The sequence below is a fragment of the Loxodonta africana genome, chromosome 9 (assembly GCF_030014295.1).
Source record: "Loxodonta africana isolate mLoxAfr1 chromosome 9, mLoxAfr1.hap2, whole genome shotgun sequence".
NCBI classification, from domain to species: Eukaryota; Metazoa; Chordata; class Mammalia; order Proboscidea; family Elephantidae; genus Loxodonta; species Loxodonta africana.
Window position 1 is genome coordinate 19,066,706 of NC_087350.1, and position 22,155 is coordinate 19,088,860.

Genomic DNA, 22,155 nt, shown 5'->3' on the forward strand with positions numbered 1-22,155 from the left:
AGCACAAAACAGTATGTGGAAAAATGAAATTGTCAACAACACACATAAAAAGGCATCAAAATGACAGCACTAAAAACTTATTTATCTATAATTACCCTGAATGTAAATGGACTAAATGCACCAATAAAGAGACAGAGAGTCACAGACTGGATAAAGAAACACGATCCATCTATATGCTGCCTACAAGAGACACACCTTAGACTTAGAGACACAAACAAACTAAAACTCAAAGGATGGAAAAAAGTATATCAAGCAAACAATAAGCAAAAAAGAAGAGGAGTAGCAATATTAATTTCTGACAAAATAGACTTTAGACTTGAATCCATCACAAAGGATAAAGAAGGACACTATATAATGATAAAAGGGACAATTGATCAGCAAGACATAACCATATTAAATATTTATGCACCCAATGACAGGGCTGCAAGATACATAAATCAAATTTTAACAGAATTGAAAAGTGAGATAGATACCTCCACAATTATAGTAGGAGACTTCAACACACCACTTTCAGAGAAGGACAGGACATCCAGTAAGAAGCTCAATAGAGACACGGAAGATCTAATTACAACAATCAACCAACTTGACCTCATTGACTTATACAGAACTCTCCACCCAACTGCTGCAAAATATACTTTTTTTTCTAGCGCACATGGAACATTCTCTAGAATAGACCACATATTAGGTCATAAAACAAACCTTTGCAGAGTCCAAAACATCGAAATATTACAAAGCATCTTCTCAGACCACAAGGCAATAAAACTAGACATCAATAACAGAAAAACTAGGGAAAAGAAATCAAATACTTGGAAAATGAACAATACCCTCCTGAAAAAAGACTGGGTTATAGAAGACATCAAGGAGGGAATAAGGAAATTCATAGAAAGCAACGAGAATGAAAATACTTCCTATCAAAACCTCTGGGACACAGCAAAAGCAGTGCTCAGAGGCCAATTTATATCAATAAATGCACACATACAAAAAGAAGAAAGAGCCAAAATCAGAGAACTGTCCCGACAACTTGAACAAATAGAAAGTGAGCAACAAAAGAACCCATCAGGCACCAGAAGAAAACAAATACTAAAAATTAGAGCTGAACTAAATGAATTAGAGAACAGAAAAACAATTGAAAGAATTAACAAAGCCAAAAGCTGGTTCTTTGAAAAAATTAACAAAATTGATAAACCATTGGCTAGACTGACTAAAGAAATACAGGAAAGGAAACAACCCGAATAAGAAACGAGAAGGACCATATCACAACACAACCAAATGAAATTAAAAGAATCATTTCAGATTATTATGAAAAATTGTACTCTAACAAATTTGAAAACCTAGAAGAAATGGATGAATTCCTGGAAAAACACTACCTACCTAAACTAACACATTCAGAAGTAGAACAACTAAATAGACCCATAACAAAAAAAGAGATTGAAACGGTAATCAAAAAACTCCCAACAAAAAAAAGCCCTGGCCCGGACGGCTTCACTGCAGAGTTCTACCAAACTTTCAGAGAAGAGTTAACACCACTACTTCTGAAGGTATTCCAAAGCATAGAAAATGACGGAATACTACCCAACTCATTCTATGAAGCCACCATTTTCCTGATACCAAAACCAGGTAAAGACATTACAAAAAAAGAAAATTATAGACCTATATCCCTCATGAACATTGATGCAAAAATCCTCAACAAAATTCTAGCCAATAGAATCCAACAACACATCAAAAAAATAATTCACCCTGATCAAGTGGGATTTATACCAGGTATGCAAGGCTGGTTTAATATCAGAAAAACCATTAATGTAATCCATCACATAAATAAAACAAAAGACAAAAACCACATGATCTTATCAATTGATGCAGAAAAGGCATTTGACAAAGTCCAACACCCATTCATGATAAAAACTCTTACCAAAATAGGAATTGAAGGAAAATTCCTCAACATAATAGAGGGCATCTATGCAAAGCCAACAGCCAATATCACTCTAAATGGAGAGAATCTGAAAGCATTTCCCTTGAGAACGGGAACCAGACAAGGATGCCCTTTATCACCTCTCTTATTCAACATCGTGCTGGAAGTCTTAGCCAGGGCAAATAGGCTAGACAAAGAAATAAAAGGTATCCGGATTGGCAAGGAAGAAGTAAAGTTATCACTATTTGCAGATGACATGATTATATACACAGAAAACCCTAAGGAATCCTCCAGAAAACTACTGAAACTAATAGAAGAGTTTGGCAGAGTCTCAGGTTATAAAATAAACATACAAAAATCACTTGGATTCCTCTACATCAACAAAAAGAACACCGAAGAGGAAATAACCAAATCAATACCGTTCACAGTAGCCCCCAAGAAGATAAGATACTTAGGAATAAATCTTACCAAAGATGTAAAAGACCTATACAAAGAAAACTACAAAGCTCTACTACAAGAAATTCAAAAGGACATACTTAAGTGGAAAAACATACCTTGCTCATGGATAGGAAGACTTAACATAGTAAAAATGTCTATTCTACCAAAAGCCATCTATACATTTAACGCACTTCCGATCCAAATTCCAATGTCATATTTTAAGGGGATAGAGAAACAAATTACCAATTTCATATGGAAGGGAAAGAAGCCCCGGATAAGCAAAGCACTACTGAAAAAGAAGAAGAAAGTGGGAGGCCTCACTTTACCTGACTTCAGAACCTATTATACAGCCACAGTAGTCAAAACAGCCTGGTACTGGTACAACAACAGGCACATAGACCAATGGAACAGAATTGAGAACCCAGACATAGATCCATCCATGTATGAGCAGCTGATATTTGACAAAGGACCAGTGTCAATTAATTGGGGAAAAGATAGTCTTTTTAACAAATGGTGCTGGCATAACTGGATATCCATTTGCAAAAAAATGAAACAGGACCCATACCTCACACCATGCACAAAAACTAACTCCAAGTGGATCAAAGACCTAAACATAAAGACTAAAACGATAAAGATCATGGAAGAAAAAATTGGGAGAACCCTAGGAGCCCTAATACAAGGCATAAACAGAATACAAAACATTACCAAAAATGATGAAGAGAAACCCGATAACTGGGAGCTCCTAAAAATCAAACACCTATGCTCATCTAAAGACTTCTCCAAAAGAGTAAAAAGACCACCTACAGATTGGGAAAGAATTTTCAGCTATGACATCTCCGACCAGCGCCTGATCTCTAAAATCTACATGATTCTGTCAAAACTCAACCACAAAAAGACAAACAATCCAATCAAGAAGTGGGCAAAGGATATGAACACACATTTCACTAAGGAAGATATTCAGGCAGCCAACAGATACATGAGAAAATGCTCTCGATCATTAGCCATTAGAGAAATGCAAATTAAAACTACGATGAGATTCCATCTCACACCAGCAAGGCTGGCACTAATCCAAAAAACACAAAATAATAAATGTTGGAGAGGCTGCGGAGAGATTGGAACTCTCATACACTGCTGGTGGGAATGTAAAATGGTACAACCACTTTGGAAATCTATCTGGCATTATCTTAAACAGTTAGAAATAGAACTACCATACAACCCAGAAATCCCACTCCTGGGAATATACCCTAGAGATACAAGAGCCTTCATACAAACAGATATATGCACACCCATGTTTATTGCAGCTCTGTATACAATAGTAAAAAGTTGGAAGCAACCAAGGTGTCCATCAACGGATGAATGGGTAAATAAATTGTGGTATATTCACACAATGGAATACTACGCATCAATAAAGAACAGTGACGAATCTGTGAAACATTTCATAACATGGAGGAACCTGGAAGGCATTATGCTGAGCGAAATTAGTCAGAGGCAAAGGGACAAATATTGTATAAGACCACTATTATAAGATCTTGAGAAATAGTAAACCTGAGAAGAACACATACTTTTGTGGTTACGAGGGGGGGAGGGAGGGAGGGTGGGAGAGGGTTTTTTATTGATTAATCAGTAAATAAGAACTGCTTTAGGTGAAGGGAAAGACAACACTCAATACATGGAAGGTCAGCTCAATTGGACTGGACCAAAAGCAAAGAAGTTTCCGGGATAAAATGAATGTTTCAAAGGTCAGCGGAGCAAGCGCTGGGGTCTGGGGAACATGGTTTGCGGGGACTTCTAAGTCAATTGGCAAAATAATTCTATTATGAAATCATTCTGTATCCCACTTTGAAATGTGGCGTCTGGGGTTTTAAATGCTAACAAGCAGCCATCTAAGATGCCTCAGTTGGTCTCAGCCCACCTGGATCAAAGGAGAATGAAGAACACCAAGGTCACACGACAACTAAGAGCCCAAGAGACAGAAAGGGCCACATGAACCGGAGACCTACATCATCCTGAGACCAGAAGAACTAGTTGGTGCCCGGCCACAATCGTTGACTGCCCTGACAGGGAGCACAACAGAGAACTCCTGAGGGAGCAGGAGATCAGTGGGATACAGACCCCAAATTCTCATAAAAAGACCAAACTTAATGGTCTGAGACTAGAGGAATTCCGGCGGCCATGGTCCCCAGACCTTCTGTTGGCACAGGACAGGAACCATCCCCGAAGACAACTCATCAGACATGAAAGGGACTGGTCAGCGGGGGGGAGAGAGATGCTGATGAAGAGTGAGCTAATTATATTAGGTGGACACTTGAGAGTGTGTTGGCAACTCTTGTCTGGAGGGGGGATGGGAGGATAGAGAGAGAGGGAAGCCGGCAAAAGTGTCAAGAAAGGAGAGACTGAAAGGGCTGACTCAAGACGGGGAGAGCAAGTGGGAGTAGGGAGTGAGATGTATGTAAACTTATATGTGACAGACTGATTGGGTTTGTAAACGTTCACTTGAAGCTTAATAAAAGTTATATATAAAAAAAAAAAAGCCTCCCCCAGTGGTTCCGACGTGTTTTGGGGGCTGCGAACTACATAGCCTTGGACTTGGAAGGGAGGGTGAATCTGAGTTTTTCCCCCTAGGGCAGAGAGTTAACTCCAAAGGGGCTCCTGGAGACCCTGGTGAGGCAAGTTAGCCCTCCTGTGGTTAACAAGGAAAAAGAGAGCTCTTCCCCATGTTGCCATCAATTCCATGGTGGCTCCAGTGCACGAGGGTGAGGAAACCAGGCCCAAGGCTTGTTCTTGAGCTTATGAGCCAGCCCTTTATGGCCTCTCAGAAACACTGGAAACAAGGTCTCATCAATGAGGACTCAATGAGAATTAGGTTTGCTGTTGTTAGTTGATGGGCTATCAATTCCAACTCATGGTGACCCCATGTGCGTTACAGAGCAGATTGCTCCGGAGGGTTTTCTCTTGAGAGTAACCTTAACAGAAGAAGCAGATAGCCAGGACTTCTATTCCGAGGTATAGATGGGTGTGTTTGAACCGCCAACCTTGAGGTCAGCAGTTGCGTGCAATCAGGTAAGGAGCCTAAAAAGAGATCTGCACTCTTGGCTCTTTGAAGACATATGCCTCTTAAAGGGGCTTATAGGTTCAATGGCCTCCTTGGTGGGTCCTAGATCCACTGTTGACTGCATTTGTGACAGAGTGACCTATGGAACTCTATTTCCTTGTATGTAAAACTGCCCTTGAAGGCAGTTGATGCCCACTCTTTTGGATTTTATAGACATAAACTGAATGTGGTTACCAACTTTTTATAAAAGAATAAAAACTATGCTTGACTGTCATCATTTCATAAAAAGAGAGCTATCTATCTGAACTCAGAAAGGAAATTTCAGAATTTAAAAACTGCACACATTGAACTTTAATTTACAAATGCCCTTCGCCTTCTCATCTTGCCATGAACTGATGACAAGCTTATCACCAACTCATCCCTGTGAACCAAGGCCCCTTTGCCTTGAACGCTGAGGGGCAGCTGCGCCCCTTGCAGATGCCGTTAATTTACTTGAAGAATCGGTTTCAGGGCTTCAGAGGAGCCTTGAGGAAGTGCCAAAGTCTCCCTGCTATCTTGCCTCAGTTTCCAATATGAATAGCTGTGTGGTGAGTGCCAGCAGCCAGAAACTGTGTCACTACTCTAAAAAGAAGTAAAAAAGGCAGATTGTAGCAAGTAGAATCATGGAAACTTGAAGTTGGAAGGTTTCTTAGCAATGACCTCATCCCTGTGGTTTTCAAACTAGTGGTCCATGGAGCCACAGGGGTGCTTAGTGAGCCAGCAGACCTCCATTTTAATTGCTGTAAGTAATCGAGGTTCTGATTAAGATGGATTCAGTTTAAAGAAAACAAAAAACAAAAAACAAAAAAACGCTTGAACACTAACAATCCAGTCCACTTCTCATTCAAACAAGGGGAAGCTGAGGCTGGAAGAAGCTAAGGGATTTGCCCTGGGCCACACAGTTAGTCGGCAGTTTGGTAGCATGGCACCAGTGGGGTAGGGGTGGGAAGGATTCTTACTGTGGAACCCTCATGGGGTCTGCCCCCAGGCTAAGCGGTGGTTCAGCCAACCTCTTTCCACTGCCCCACTGTAGGGCAAGTTAACCGTGGTGGCTGCCCTTCAAAACCTTCTGACAGACTGTCTTCTTTCGATACGGGGCTCATGGACTCTGCTTGGCACACTATTCCTGTGTGATAATAAGGACAAGTGTGTCCCCGACAACTGCTGAACACTAGTTTTTAAACTCCAGGCCTGCATTTTTGCTCCCAGTTTGACTATCGCTGGTAAAACTCTGTAACAGCATTTCTTTAATATTCGAAGAATTTAGAGAGAATATTTGTGTGACTATCACTTTATGATTCTCAGGTCATGTCTATGTAAAACTTTTAAGAAGTATTTTTATAAAGGATGTTCTTTTATTCAAATGTGTGAAATATACTGTCTCTGTATACAACAGGATAGCAGAGGCCCCTCTGCTCATCAGAGGTCCTCACAGAGTGCATCACATAGTGAGTGGGCTAATGGCCTCTACGTGCCAAGTCTTCCAGAGACCACACAGCCCAGTATTTTTCTAGAAAGGCCTGTGATAGCAGAATGTAGCATCTGATAACTCCGGACACAATGCAGCTGCAGAAAGCAAACAAAATGACTAAGGCTGTACTACCTAAAGCACTGCTTTCCAAACTGGGGTTCCCAACCATTAGTGGGTCTTGAACTCAATTTAATGGGTTACGAGAGCATTAAAAAAAAAAAAACGAAAACAGAAAACAAACGACAACAAAAACAGGCCGAAACAGAAGAGAATAATGAAGTGTGTTGCACAGAAATATTGTTTCATAAACAGTTTATTTTCAGGATATATATGTATGTGCACAAATGTACTGGGCCCTGATATAAAATATATTCCTTACTTAGGATCACAGTTCTCTAGGGCAAAACACTGCCCCAGAGGAGAAGTGACTTGGCCATCAGTCCTTTGAGGGAAAAAAAATTTTTTTTTTCATTTCTGAGCAATTTCTCCACATCCTGGGTATGCCAAAGGCCCACTCCCCGCAGCATGGTAACAATGATCCCTGAGCAGGATCACTTCTTGGGTCACTTGGTTCCTTTTCTGGATGGGCAAATCCTCCTATCACAGCCCTGAGAGCTCAACTGGGGGAAAGGTGCAGCAGAAGCCTCAGGTCCCTGCCTACAACTCGCCAGGCACAATGCCAGGGGCTTTATGGACATGCTTCTCTGCAGACATGATTTCCTTCCTTTTACATGTAGCAGTGCCTCACTATACGTCCTGAGCTCCCAGCATGGTACACGTGGTACGTAGTGTAGGCACAACACACACATGCGCACAGCACACATGTGGGGGTGTGTTTCTAAATAAATAAATTCAACCATGACTCATTCTAGTTTTTATAAACCATATAAATTAAGTTCAACAAAATATAACAGTTCCAAATAAAATAAATTGATTACTCATTCTTCATACTTAAGAAATACAAAAGCACTATACAAATCTTTATTTATATTAATCAAATCATACTTGTATAAACATTGGGGCACTGGTGTTCTGTGGCTAGTGGTAGTAAGCACGTTACTTTAGCATTAGTAAGGTTATACAACTATTATAAAATTATTATTTTTACACAACCATATATATTCAGTACCAGTTACGGCTTTTATCTAAAATAACATAATAATCGCACAAGATACTGAGGGATAAGGAAACAATGTTGTGATTTTCCAATCGCTAGTAAGAAAGAGACATAAGAAACATCAATGTACACCTGGTTTTGCAGTGGGCATGATCTGGCCTATGATTTAACGGAATCTGGGAGAGTGAATCAAAACTTTTTTATACTAGAAGGACACCCATGGTGATCTAATTCAAAGCCTTCATCTTTCACATTACAAAATGAAGACACACAAAGGGTAAGTGGCTTATCTAAGGTCACATAATTATACAATAAGAGTGATGCCCCAGGTCTCCGGATTACAAATCTAGAATCTTTCATTTCATAACAGAGGTTTATATTACAATATGATCAAAGAAAACAAATGACACATGACAATGTTGCAGACTTAAAAATACCCTACAGTCAGGGTTTAATAAAAATACATGTTGACAACTATGTTAAGGTAATATAATTTGTGTAGGATACAGTGCTGTAAACGTCTGTGGCAGAAAGTCACTGGTGCAGTAATTCATTTGTATGTTTATGAATTATTCTATGCACTGGTTGTGTTTTCATCTGTATCACTTGAATTATATTTTTTTCCACAAAAACTTCTCATTTGATTTCCAAAGAGAAGATTCTAGCTCTTTTTTCCTTTTGGAGGATGTGGCAAGGGGTGCTTTTTCACATAAAGTCTCTATTACTGCCAAGTCGGTGAGCTTACTAAGACTGTCGTCATTCTGCTCATTCAGTATGTCCCAGAAATCTTTTGGCCTCTGTTTAGCTTTTTCCATGGGCCCTGAAAGAACTTTCTTTGGCAGTCGTGTCAGGCTGTTCCCATGACTTTTAAAGAGGTCATCAAGAATAGAGGTGTCACCAAGTAACTCTCCCACAGAAGTGTTTTCTAACACTGGATTGTCTATCTTTTTGGTTTCTGACTTGAAAAGGCGTCCATTTCTTGAAACACCCGTTCTTGTTGAGTCCTGTTGGTCTTTCATGGTATTTTCTAACTTTCTCTCACATACTTCAGACTTACAGTTTGGGGAACAGGATGCTACAGTATCTTTGGATAATTCGCTTTTTATCTCTTGGGTAGAGCTGACAGTTAATTTCTTAGTTTTTGTATCGTTAGAAAACGCCTCTTCTCCACAGAAATCATAATTTTGAAACCTGACTGATTTTTTTGTGTGTATTTTTGGGCTGCAAATTTGAGAAATTTTGTTGGTAGAATCTTTAAAAGACAGAATTTCAGAATCTGACATTGCTTCCTTTATAAGAGATTCCCTTTCTTCAGATTTATTCCTGACTTTCTCTCTTTTCTTATGGGCAGATTTGGTTAATTCTGAGGCAGAATCCACATAAAAATCCTCCACTTCTGGATACTGAGAACCATAAAAGTCTCTTAGCATTTTCTGTCGTTCTTCTGATGTGGCATTAATTATATGCTCGGCAAATTCCTTTATAGAAGATACATTAAAGTAAGAAGCCATTTCTTCAAATTGTTTTCTAAAGATTTAAAAAATAAAACCAGTGGTTATTTTTATTACAATTTATTTTTAAAGAAACCATCAATGACATCAAATGTAGAGACAAAGCAATGTAAGTGTATTCATTTAGCATACATTAGCTTAATTCCGCAGTGAAAACGTGTTTTATACTAGCAGCATGTGACCTCCTCCTTTAGGCTCCTGAAAACAATATTCTAGCTCATGAAATCACCAACTTTCCAAGTTATTCTGATTTATACTACAAGGTATTTCCTGGGAGTGAAGGGGTCCCAGCAAGCTGTTCCTTCAGTCAGCCAATTTATTACTGGCATGAGAACCGTAATTTATATAATATGTATTTTGAAAATCTACATTGCATTCAAGTCCCATGAAACAAAATCATAAACAAAGGGTCTTAATGAATAGAAAAGAGAAAATTCTGAAAGTTAAGAAAGGAATTTGTTTTTCTTCTCTCTCCCTTTTCCTTTTCTTCTACAAATACAAAACAAAAATTTCCCATAACTTTTTGATGAGCCTAAAAGAAAGTTCTAAAATGAAAAACCTAGATTCTTTTTTCCCCAATTGGTCCATCTTCAGAGTAGACAGCTAAACTAGTAAGTGAGATGCTACCTGAAGAAGTGAGTTGCATTCTCAGTATATGATACTGATACAAGCCATTATATGCATGTGTGAGGAAATGAGTCTTCTGGAACGCCTGGTAAGATGGAGGCAGAAAGACACTGGACTCTGCCCCATCCTCTAGGTGAGCGTGTTGCTTTGCTGATGCCAGGTTTGGGTCAGGAGCCGGGAGGGCCTAATGTTTGCAAATATTCCTTTACACAAAATCCAAACATGGTGTTGCAGCACACAAATAGTTGTATAACTACATCTGTATTTTATACAACATTTCCTTAAAATATTCATTTATTCATTCAACAAATATTTATAGAGCTCTATCATGTGCTAAGGAGCCCTGGTAGCACAACAGTTAAGTGCTCGGCTCCTAATCGAAAGGTAGGCAGTTTGAATCCACCAGCGACTTGATAGGAGAAAAGACCTGGTGATCTCCTCCTGTAAAGATTATAGCCTAGGAAATTCTATAGGGCAATTCTATTCTGTCCTATAGGTCACTATGAGTTGGAATTGACTCTACAACATACAACAACACATTATTTACTAGGCACTATAGTACCCTGGTGGTGTAATGGTTAAGAGCTACGGCTGCTAACAAAAAGGTCAGCAGTTCAAATCCACCAGGTGCACCCTGAAAACCATATGGGGCAGTTCTACAATGTCCTATAGGGTCGCTATGAGTTGGAATCTACTTGACGGCAATGGGTGTTTTTTTTTTTGCGGGGGGGGGTAGTAGGAAACTTGGTGGCACAGTGGTTAAGAGTTCAGCTGCTAACCAAAAGGGCTGCGGTTTGTTCCACTAGTCGCTCCTCGGAAACCCTATGACGCAGTTCTACTCTGTCCTATAGGGTTGCCATGAGTCGGAATCAACTTGACAGCAATGGGTCTAGTTTGGTTTTTGTAGTAGGAACTGTACACCAGTGAATAAGATCCAGTTCCCTATCTTTGAGGAGTTTACAGTCTAGCCGGGGAGACAAATACTTGAAAATCAAACGAGGACAGAGTGACAAATTCCAGGATAGAAGTAAATACAGGGCCCCATGGGAGCCCACAGAAGGGGCACCTAGACCAGCGGATGGTAGTGGGCAAGGAAGGTCCGGCAGGCTTCTTGAAGGAAGTGCCCTCTCTGCTGTCGCCTTAAGGACAAGTCAGCCAGGTAAAGGTAAGAGAGGAAGGCTTCCAGAAAGAGGGCATATGCACAGGCGAGCCAGTACACAGAGGTGTCAGGAGGCTGCCAAAGGAAGATGCTGGAAATCATGAGGGGTGTCCTGTGTGCCAAGTTCAGAAGTTTGAACTTTATCCTGTACACAGAGAATCCTTAGGGTAAATAATGATTTATTTTTAACATATGTAAGTAGAAGCTTTCTCCACGAGTCTATAGTTTGTTATACTGTGGTGACTTGTGTGTTGCTGTGATGCTGGAAGCTATGCCACTGGCATTTTAAATACCAGCAAGGTCACCCATGATGGACAGGTTTCAGCGGAGCTTCCAGGCTAAGACAGACTAGGAAGAAGGACCTGGCTGTCTACTTCTGAAAATACTGGCCAGTGAAAACCTTACGAATAGCTGCATAACATTGTCTAGTATAGTGCAGGAGAATGAGCCCCTCAGGTTGGAAGGCATGCGAAAACACGACTGGGGAAAAGCTGCTTCCTCAAAGTAGAGTCGACCTGAATCACGTGGATGGAGGCAAGCTTTTGGGACCTTCATTTGTTCATGTGGCATGACTCAAAATGAGAAGAAACAGCTTCAAATATCCATTAACAATAGGAACACGGACGGTACCAAGTATGAATCTAGGAAAACTGGAAGTAGTCAAAAATGAAATGGACCTCATAAAGATCAATATCCTAGGCATTAGTGCGCTGAAATGGACTACTACTGGACATTCTGAATTGGGCTATCATATGGTCTACTATGATGGGGATAACAAATTGAAGAGGAATGGTGTCACATACATCCTGAGGAACAACATTTCAACACGAATCCTGAAGTACAATGCTATCAGTGATGGGATAATATTCATATGCTTATAAAGAAGACCAGTTGATATGACTATTATTCAAATTTACATACCAACCACTAAGGTTAAAGATAAGGAAAATGAAGATTTTTATGAACTTCTGCAGTTTGAAATTGATCAAACATGCAATTAAGAAGCATTGATAATTACTAGCGATTGGAACGCGAAAGTTGGACAGAAAGAAGAAGGGTCACTAATTGCAAAATATGGCCCTGGTGACAGAAATGATGTCCGAGATCACATGATAGAACTTTGCAAGACCAATGACTTCACTGCAAATCCCTTTTTTCAACAACATAAACAGTGACTATACACCTGGACCTCACCAGATGGAATACACAGTAATTAAATCAATTACACCTGTGGAAAGAGACAATGAAGAAGCTCAGTATCATCAGTCAGAACAAGGCCAGGGGCCGACTGTAGAACAGTCCATCAGCTGCTCACATGCAAATTCAAGTTGAAGCTGAAGAAAATTAGAGTAAGTCCACAAGAGCCAAAATGTGACCTTGAGTACATCACACCTGAATTTAGAGACCATTTCAAGAAAAGATCTGACACATTGAACACAAAACCAAAGACCAGATGAGTTGTGGAATGACATCAAGAACACCATACATGAAGAAAGCAAGAGATCATTAAAAAGACAGGGAAAAAAGAGAAGACCAAAATGGATGTCAGAAGAGACTCTGAAACTTGCTCTGGAACGTAGAGTAGCTAAAGCAAAAGGAAGAAATTACGAAGTAAAACAGCTGAACAGACGATCTCAAAGAGCTGCTTGAGAAGACAAAAAGTACTACAATGACATGTGCAAAGATCTGGAGTTAGAAAACCAAAAGGGAAGAATGTGCTCGGCATTTCTCAAGCTGAAAGAACTGAAGGAAAAACTCAAGCCTCAAGTTCCAATACTGAAGGATTCTATGGGGAAAATATTGAATGACATAGGAAACATCAAAAGAAAATGGAAGGAATACATAGAGTTACTGTGTATTGGTTGATGTTCAGCCATTTCAGGAGGTAGTATATGATCAAGAACCAATGGCACCGAAGGAAGAAAGCCAAGCTGCACTGAAGGGAATGGCCAGAAACAAGGCTCCAGAAATTGAAGAAATATCAACTGAGATGTTTCAACAAACAGATGTAGCACTGGAGGTGCTCGCTTGTCTGTGTTAAGAAATTTGGAAGACAGCTTCCTGGACAACCAACTGGAAAAGAGCCGTATCTGTGCCCATTCCAAACAAAGGTGATCCAACAGAATGGGAAATTTATCAAACAATATCATTAATATCACACACAAGTAAAATTTTGCTAAAGGTCATTCAAAAAGAGTTACAGAAGTACACTGACGGGGAACTGCCAGAAATTCAAGCCAGATTCAGAAGAGGACATGGAACAAGGGATAACATTGCTAATGTCAGACAGATCTTGGCTGAAAGCAGAGAATACCACAAAGATGTTTACCTGTGTTGTACTGACTACGCAAAGGCATTTGACTGTGTGGATCATAACAAATTATGGATAACATTGTGAAGAATGGGAATTCCAGAACACTTAATTGTGCTCATGAGGAACCTGTACATAAACCAAGAGGCAGTTGTTTGAACAAAATAAGGGAATATTGTGTGGTTTGAAGTCAGGAAATGTGTGTGTCAGGGTTGTATTCTTTCACCATACTTATTCAATTTGTATGCTCAGCAAATAATCCGAGAAGCTGGACCCTATGAAGAAAAATGCAACATCAGGATTGGAGGAACACTGCTAATTAACAACCTGTGATATGCTGATGACACAATCTTACTTGCTGCAAGTCAAGAGGACCTGAAGCACTTACTGGTAAAAATCAAAGACTACAGCCTTCAGTATGGATTACACCTCAACATAAAGAAAACAAAAAGTCTCACAACTAGACCAGTAAGCAACATCACGATGAATGGAAAAAGATTGAAGTTGTCAAGGATTTCATTTTACTTGATCCACAATCAATTCCCATGGAAGCAGCAGTCAAGAAATCAAAGAATGCATTGCATTGGGCAAATTTGCTGCAAAAGCTTTAAAATATTAAAATGCAAAGATGTCACTTTGAGGACTAAGGCGAGCCTGACCCAAGTCATGGTATTTTCAGTCACCTCATATGCATGCAGAAGCTGGACAATAAATAAGGAAGACCAAAGAAGAACTGATGCCTTTGAGTTATGGTGTTGATGAAGAATATTGACTATCCCATGGACTGCCAGAAGAACAAACAAACCCATCTTGGAACTAGCCAGAATGCTCCTTAGAAGCAAGGATGGCAAGACTTTGTCTCTTTTACTTTGGACATGTTATTAGGAGGGGCTGGTCCCTGGAGAAGGACATCATGCTTGGAAAGGTAGAGGGTCAGCAAAAAAGTGGAAGACCATTGATGAGATGGATTGAGACAGTGGCTGCAACAATGGGCTCAAGCATAGCAATGGCTGTGAGGACGGTGCCAGGACCAGGCACTGTTTCATTCTGTTGCACATAGGGTCGCTATGGGTCGGAAATGACTTGACAACACCTAATGACAACAAGTAGGAGCATTAATGCCACTGCTATTTTTGCCTCTCAGACCAGATTACATGAAGTTTGTGCCTCTGTTGATTTTAGTGGCCATCCATACTGCACGCTCACGATGCTCTTTGGTAGCTTCAGGTGAGCACTCATGGCACACAGTCCCCATGGCTCCTAGTCCTGGTGCGTGTTCCCAAATCCAGATACTATATACTCCTGATCAACAACCATGCTCGTCTGCAACAGAATACTTAATAACATAAGTACCAGCTTCCAAAGTTCTGTCCTGGAAACTGACAATGTTCTTGCTGGAAAGCAACAAGCATGTTCTTAAAAGGTTCCTGTTTTCACTTCACATGAGTGAATTCACATGAGTAAAGGGATGTTATTATTTTGTCTATCAATTATCTTCAAATCCATTTTCATGGCCTTTCTAATAAATATTTGTGTTTGTAAAGATGAAATAATTGGCAAAGTTACATGCTGATGTCCTTTATTTATCTAAGACTTCGTAGTGTCTCAGCAGCTGCCAAACTAACTTCACCTTTGCTGTGCTGCAACCATGACCCAACCCATGATCCAGCAGTTTGTCACCTCTAAGAGAAAAGCTGCTTCTTATGCCACGTTATCTAAGTGAGTTATGCCATGATGCTGCCCTTTACAGGGTGAGTTACGATTATAATTCATTTTATTTTTGCCTTCTAACTCGCTTTCCTAATTCTTGGTCTTCAAAAGAATGTCTCTGAGAATTTAAGGAACTGCATGCTACCATCAGGGTATAAGCTACCCACTCTGTGAGGAAAATTTAGTAAACCACGGTAGACACCCATAAGCTACATAAAGAAAGGAAAAAGAATGGACCCCAAAGGTGGGCATTTTTCTGCAATTGCATCATAGTAGTTATTATTATGGATAAAATTCACATTTGTCTCCCCTTTTCTTGAAGAACTGGGGGAAAGGAGGTGGAATGCAACTAAAACCGTCTCTCTGTCTAAGTCTTCTGAAGTGAAGGGAACACTGAAAAAACTTCATTCCAATGATTCACGTGGCTGCAGCACAGTACAAATTCTTGATTCTATAAACCAGCATGGTTAGCGGGAAAGAAGAGATGTCAGCAGTGGGATAGTGTTCCCTAGGTCAGGTGTTGGCATTCTAATATTAGACACCCTTCACCTTTCTACTCAGTATGAGCCATTTATTCCCTAAGCTGGGTAGAGAAAAAGGAAGGGAGGCCAAAAAGAATCATTGTTAATACTTGTATTTGATATATAGTGTCAAAGGGGACGAAGAGACACGTGCTCCTCAGATCGGTAAAACGTATGGTGGGCCTCCTAGCAAAATAATTGCCACCAAAATTATGGCTGCAGATCTGCTTGGGAGGAGATGTGTTGCTGCAGCAGGGTTGGGAGGTGTTCACGTTTTCTGTGCCAATGCAGGCGTGGGGTCATGCTCCAGCTGCCACACCACCACCAAGTGTGGCCAAGGGATCAGCCCTTCTCCTGGACTGCTGCTTTCCAAAGGGGCCAGTTGCCTGAGAGCTGCCATACCACTGAGGGAAGCATTTTGAACCCACAAAGCCAGCACCCTTTTCCCAGAGTCCTCAGAGACCATCAGGACTAACCGAAACACACCTCCCATCCCTTCTTACCTCAGGCACTACCTCTCAGTCATCTATCACCGTGGGCTTCTCATCCCCTCCTGATCTCTACCTGCTCTCATCTGATCCAAACCATTCCTCAGTGCCCCTGGATCCAGGCTCTGATCTACCACCGCCTGTGTCTTTGGTTTCTATGCTGAGCAGCTCCTCTGCCTCCTGGTCATAACTCACCCTTGGCTGTCTCCTGAAGACACTGCCTCCTCCCATGCAGCCCTCTTACGACAAGGCTCTTGCCTCCTAAACCTATGCTTCAGGCTTCGCTGTGCTGCTTCCAGACCATTGTTTTCTCAGAAAACATCTTCCCCTCTTTAAGGTTTATGCCAACCAGCTAAACCATTCTCTGCCCCATCTTGTTAACTGACCCTTTAGTTGCTTCCTGCTATTCACTGAACGCTCCATATCCTGGATTAATCTTGCTTTCCACTCCATCTCCTGGATAACGCCAATATCCATGTGGATGTTACGCCCAACACCTGGCCCCTCAGCTTCTCTAACCTCGCCTCCAAAGACCTGTCTCAACTGCATGTCAGCCTCCTTCTCTGAAGGTCACATACCACTACCCTTGTCATTACTGTCAACTGCACAACTTCCAAAACCCTGAATTCAATTACTGAATGTTCCAGGTCAACTGCTCAATTACTGCCCCCCACCCGCCCCACCCCCCCAAACAACAACAATGCAATATAATTTTGTCCTCACCAAGCCCTCCAACTCACTGACTCTTCTGCTTTCTCACTATCCCTCAGCCTCCCCCTGTCTAGCTTAGGAGCAGCTTTATAATCACTCCTTTGCAAATGCCCCTCAGCTTCCTTGCTTCTCTCCCCCTGCACTGTAACCCCTGGTAGAAACCAGCCATCTCCCTTTCTGTGTCTGCAACAGGGCAATTGAAGTTTGCTAAATAATATCTGTACAACTGGACAGATGGTTTTACTGAAATTCATCTCAAACAAGGACTTAACATTCCCCAGGAATTCTAGTCCTACTAAGCTTACTTTTATACTTTATAAATGAGTTATTTCATAACTTCTCTCACCCTCTGAACAGACGACCTCCGCTCTCCATTCACTCAGGAAACAAAAGCCATCATCTCATCACCTCTGTGCCCGTCTTCGTCCCTTCTCTTGCAATGCCTCCCAAAGGCCAGATGTTGCCATGCCTGCATCCCAACCTTTCCTGCCTCTAAGACTTCACTCTTTCTATTATCACTTCTCTGGCCTGACCTCTTTCCCCCCCATTAGTCATTTCTCTCAGCATACAAACAGGGTCCATTATATTCCGAACTTTAAAAAACTGACCCCTGTCCCCACGAATGCCCCCAGCTACTGCTATTTTTCCCATCCAAACTCAAGAGAGCTGTCACAGGGTCTCGCTGTTCACTGTTCACCCATCTTACCTGGCTTCTGCCTTCCATTTCTCGGGAACTACTCCTGTCAAGGCAAGCAAGGACCTCTCTGTTGCCAACTCTGGGGGGCCCTTTCCAACTGCATCTTATTCTGGGTCTCAGAAGCATTTGATAAAATTAAGTCCTCCTTCCTTTTTGAAACTCTCACTTCTCTTGGGCTTCAGAACCTACATGGTGTCTCCTGTCCTGCAGGCCCCTCTGCAGGCTGTCTGGCTTGGAGGAGTGGCCACACCTCTAGGCTTAGTCCTGGGGCTTCTCCCCTCCTCTCTGATTCCTCCCAGATTTAGACCTCCAGTCTTCAAATCCCACTGCCTATCTGACATTTCCATGAAATCCCAAACTTCATATGAGCAAAAGAGAACTCTTGATTTTTTCTTCTACTTCAGGCTTGTTTCTCTCCTAGTTTTCCCCAATTAGTAAATCCACTCAGCTGCTCAAGACAAAAAGTTGGTAGTAATACTGATTTTTTCTTTCTTCCTCACTCCCAACTAGTCCATCACCGAATTTTTATACTCTACCTTCAAAATATTTTATTGAATTCATCCATTTCGTTCTATCTCCAACCACTCTGGTCCAAACCACCATTACCTTGTTTCTTATGGTCTCCCCTCATCCACTCTGCCCTCTTCCACACTGAAGCTGCAATAATCTTTTAGAAACAGAAGTCATATAATGTCAGGCTTCGAAAGCTTTCTACTGCACTTGGGACAAAGTCCAAACTCTTTTCCATGGTGTCTAATGCTTTGCAAGCTCCAGTCTCACTTATGTCTCTACCTTTATCTCATGCTATTCTCTACTTGGTTTATTATGCACCAAGTATGCTGGTCCTCTTTCAGTTCCTCCAACACACTGGACCTCTCCCCTCCACAGAGATGCTCTTACTGTGGTCTTTCCAACGCTATCATCAGATCTCAACTTAAATATCATCTATGCAGAGACACTGTCTCTTATATCCAATAGAAAGGTGGTTGCACTCCTCCCCCTCCCATTATTATCTATCAAGGTAGCCTATTTTTTTCCTATAACATACTACTTTAAAACAATTTAATTATAAGTTTTTTTTTTTTGTGAGCTCTATGTCTGTTTTCACACTGTATATTCAGTTTTCACACTGTATATTCACCTGGCACATATTAGGGGCTCAATAAATATTCAATGAGTGAATGAATAAAATGTACTGAAGTATTTCATTTCTCTATTATAAAACAATTTCACTTTTTATCAAATTATGGATTAAAAATACAAACACACCCATTGCTGCTGAGTTGATTCTGACTCATAGCCACCCTACAGGACAGAGGAGAATTGCCCCATAGGGTTTCCAAGGAGCAGCTGGTGGGTTCGGTTAGCAGACGAACACTTAACCACTGTGCCACCAGAGCTCTGATTAGCCTTCTAAAAACACCTAAAACATTCGGAATTTAGCTTTTAAAGTACAAAAATTCATATTTTTCTGAAATATTCAGATGCCAGGTATGGTCATAATTCAAACAATTTGTATATTTTACTAAGGAGTTATATTTATTTTGAGAATTATTCTTAAAGCCCAGTGTCGTCTCAGAAGACATACCTACGAATCCCTTTTGGTGTTTCTCCAATTATGAAGGTGGTCTGGTCTGTATGGTAGACTTTTTTCTTCTTCTGGGTTACGGGGTATGAAATATAAAAGGGAAAAGAGATGCCTCCTTCACCTGGTTGTTGGCCTTTCTTTGTGTGTGTATCTTTCTTGATTTTTTCTTGATATGTCTGAAAAAAGAAAAGGAAGCAAAAATTAAGCCTGAAAAACCATTTTTGGTAAAATAATGAGACTGTCTTACTTTTGCCCAATATTCTTTATAATCATATATATGATTACTGAAATTATTATGTCAATTGAAATCATTATGTCAAAAGATGTTACTACAGCTTTAAAAAGGAGATACAGGAGCAAATTACTTTCACATCTTCTTTCATATAAAGGCAAATGGCAACAATATGATGTTTCTATTGTCAAGACAGTGGGTGTACCCATGCTGACATCCACTATCCCAAATAAGGATATAAATTCATGATTATATAATGATGTCATAAAAATGTAATATCTGAATTTCTTAAAACTCAGTAATTTCTCTCAAAGTTATTAAGCATTCTTCTGGTTATTTAATTTTATGTAAGTAGACAAACTTTTAAAATAACAATCTTTATGAGAAAATTAAATAAATCAGAAACTAGTTTTATAATCCTCCTTTTCAGCCTCCACTGGGTTGCACGAATATTTAGTGATTTTAAGATGTTAACTGCAGCTGGTTGAAATTATAGAATCATATTTACTTTACAGACTACAAGTTGTTTGCTTAATGTAAATTACTAACTACAGTGGGTCAAGGAACAAAATCATTTTAAACTAAACCAGTTGCTGTCAAGTCGACTCAGACTCATGATGACCCCATGTGTGTCAGAGAACAGTGCTCCACGGGGTTTTCAGTGGTTGATTTTTAGGAAGTAGATCATCAGGCCTTTCTTCGGAGGCACCTCTGGGTGGACTCGAACTTCCAACCTTTCAGTCAGCAGCCAAGTGCATTAACCATGTGCACCACCCAGGGACACCAATTTCCCTGAGAAGATGGTATAGTGAACAATGTGCAAAGTCCTCGTCCCATTCTAAAAAGAGAAATATGGGATATAATCTGACAGCAACGAAAAAATTATATTTGAAATCAAAAGCAAGAAAGGAAAATGTCTAGGTGCCAAAAACAAAGAAGTAACTCAAAGTGAGCGGGAACTGAAGCTCAGCAGCCCCAAGGGTCTAACGTTACAGTCTGCAAGGCCCTGTGTATGAGACGGGGAGATGGAAGTGAGTTATCTCCTTGCAGTAGGAAAAACACAAACAAACAAAAAACCCAACAGGAGCTAAAAAGGTAAATTAGACCTTGGAAAACCCAGGCTGGGGACACAGGAGAGAAGCAGGCTACCTTCTTCCTCTAGACAGAAGGATTCACTTCCAGAACTGCCAGCTTGTGCCATCTGTGGAATGTGATTTTGCACCATCTGTATGGTATGGAAAAACTAAGCAGAAAAACTAACATAAAAAACCAGGCCAGAACCAGTGAAAACCACAGGTCTCAATCAGGGGTGAAGAAAAATATACCACAGGAAGACTTCATAATCCAGAGAATGCTTGTGATTTCAATGGGGGGAAAAACTCTCATGGAAGAGGAGTTCAGACCCAAATTATAAGGAACATATGAAAACCACCACCATGTGAGAACCCATACCTGAGGAGGTACAGGTGATAAGGTGATATGAAAGAGACCTTCAATCATTAGCACACTCAAAAAGATAAAGGAAGGAACAGAATCCACCAGCAAGGACTGGGTATTATAGGGGCAGATATGAAAAAGAACCAGATACAAAGTCTAAAAAGGAAATGCAGTTTTGAAATAAAAAAACAAGAAAAAAAAAAAAAACCTCAAAAATCTAGGCTGAGCAGCAGAGCCAGCAGCAGCTTCACGGTGATAGTTGATAAACTGGAAGAATTACTCAGAATGCAGTGAAGAGAGGGAAAAAGGAAATAAGAAAGAGAAATTAAGATAGGGGACATGGCAGATTTCATACCAAAATTTCTAGAATGCTAGAAATCCAGAACTGAAAAGAGTGAAGAGATGATGCCAAAGAGATAACAGTAGAGAACTGAATGTGTGAATATTTCAACTGAAAGAGAGGAGAGAAACCCTAGTAGGAAAAGTGAAAATAAATCTGTACCTCGTTAAATCACAGGTAAAGAGACTATCTTTAAAATACCAGACAGAAAAGACAAGTATCCTACAAAGAAACGACAGCAGACCAACAGCAGACTTTTTGTCAACACCGGCACCACCAGAAGATAGTGGGATAACACCGTCAAAGTGCAGAGAGAAAATAACTGTCAACCCGGAATTCTGTGCCCAGTTAAAATATAAGAAATTATCAGACATATGAAGACTACTGGAAGACAAAGACTCTTGCCAAACCAATGCTACTGAAGAATGTACTTAAATGAAAAGTTACTTAGAAGTAGTAAAATATAAGAAGACATGGTGAGCAAACAACAACAAAGGTTCCCAGTTTTAAGAGAAATTAGAAGTCAGTTGAGAAAAACAAATTAATTGTATAAAAGTTTGGATATTGTAAGACAGAGTAGTAAGTTAAGATGTAGCAAAACGAACATTTCCCTAAGTGACCCACCACCAAAGTAGGAAGATAATATATTTTATTTGTGATGATATAATTATTTTTCTTCGGTTAATGTGATTCAAGTGGCACACATCAATGAATATGAGTAAGGAACGGCTTTTCATTTCACAAATATTTACTAAGCACCTATATGTCCCTGGCACTGTGCTATGCAGCTGAGTAAG

The 22,155-nt window shown here is 40.3% G+C and overlaps 1 protein-coding gene across 10 annotated transcripts in view; it reads right to left on the reverse strand.

Annotated features, from left to right (window-relative positions):
- Positions 1-22,155, reverse strand: part of ERCC6L2 (ERCC excision repair 6 like 2) — a 167,345-nt gene that overhangs the window by 30,589 nt on the left and 114,601 nt on the right. For 6 of the 10 annotated variants that reach the window (XR_010322946.1, XR_010322945.1, XR_010322947.1 and 3 more), the window contains one exon: positions 19,350-19,525. Coding sequence is in view for 4 of the 10 variants with exons in the window: in XM_010587479.3 (XP_010585781.2) it covers positions 19,350-19,525 (176 nt within the window). In the remaining 6 variants the exon portion in view is untranslated. Of the gene's footprint in view, positions 1-7,179; positions 9,554-19,349; positions 19,526-22,155 lie in introns of those variants that run through there. The other 4 variants (XM_064291138.1, XM_064291137.1, XM_003407639.4 and 1 more) reach the window with 4 other exon arrangements.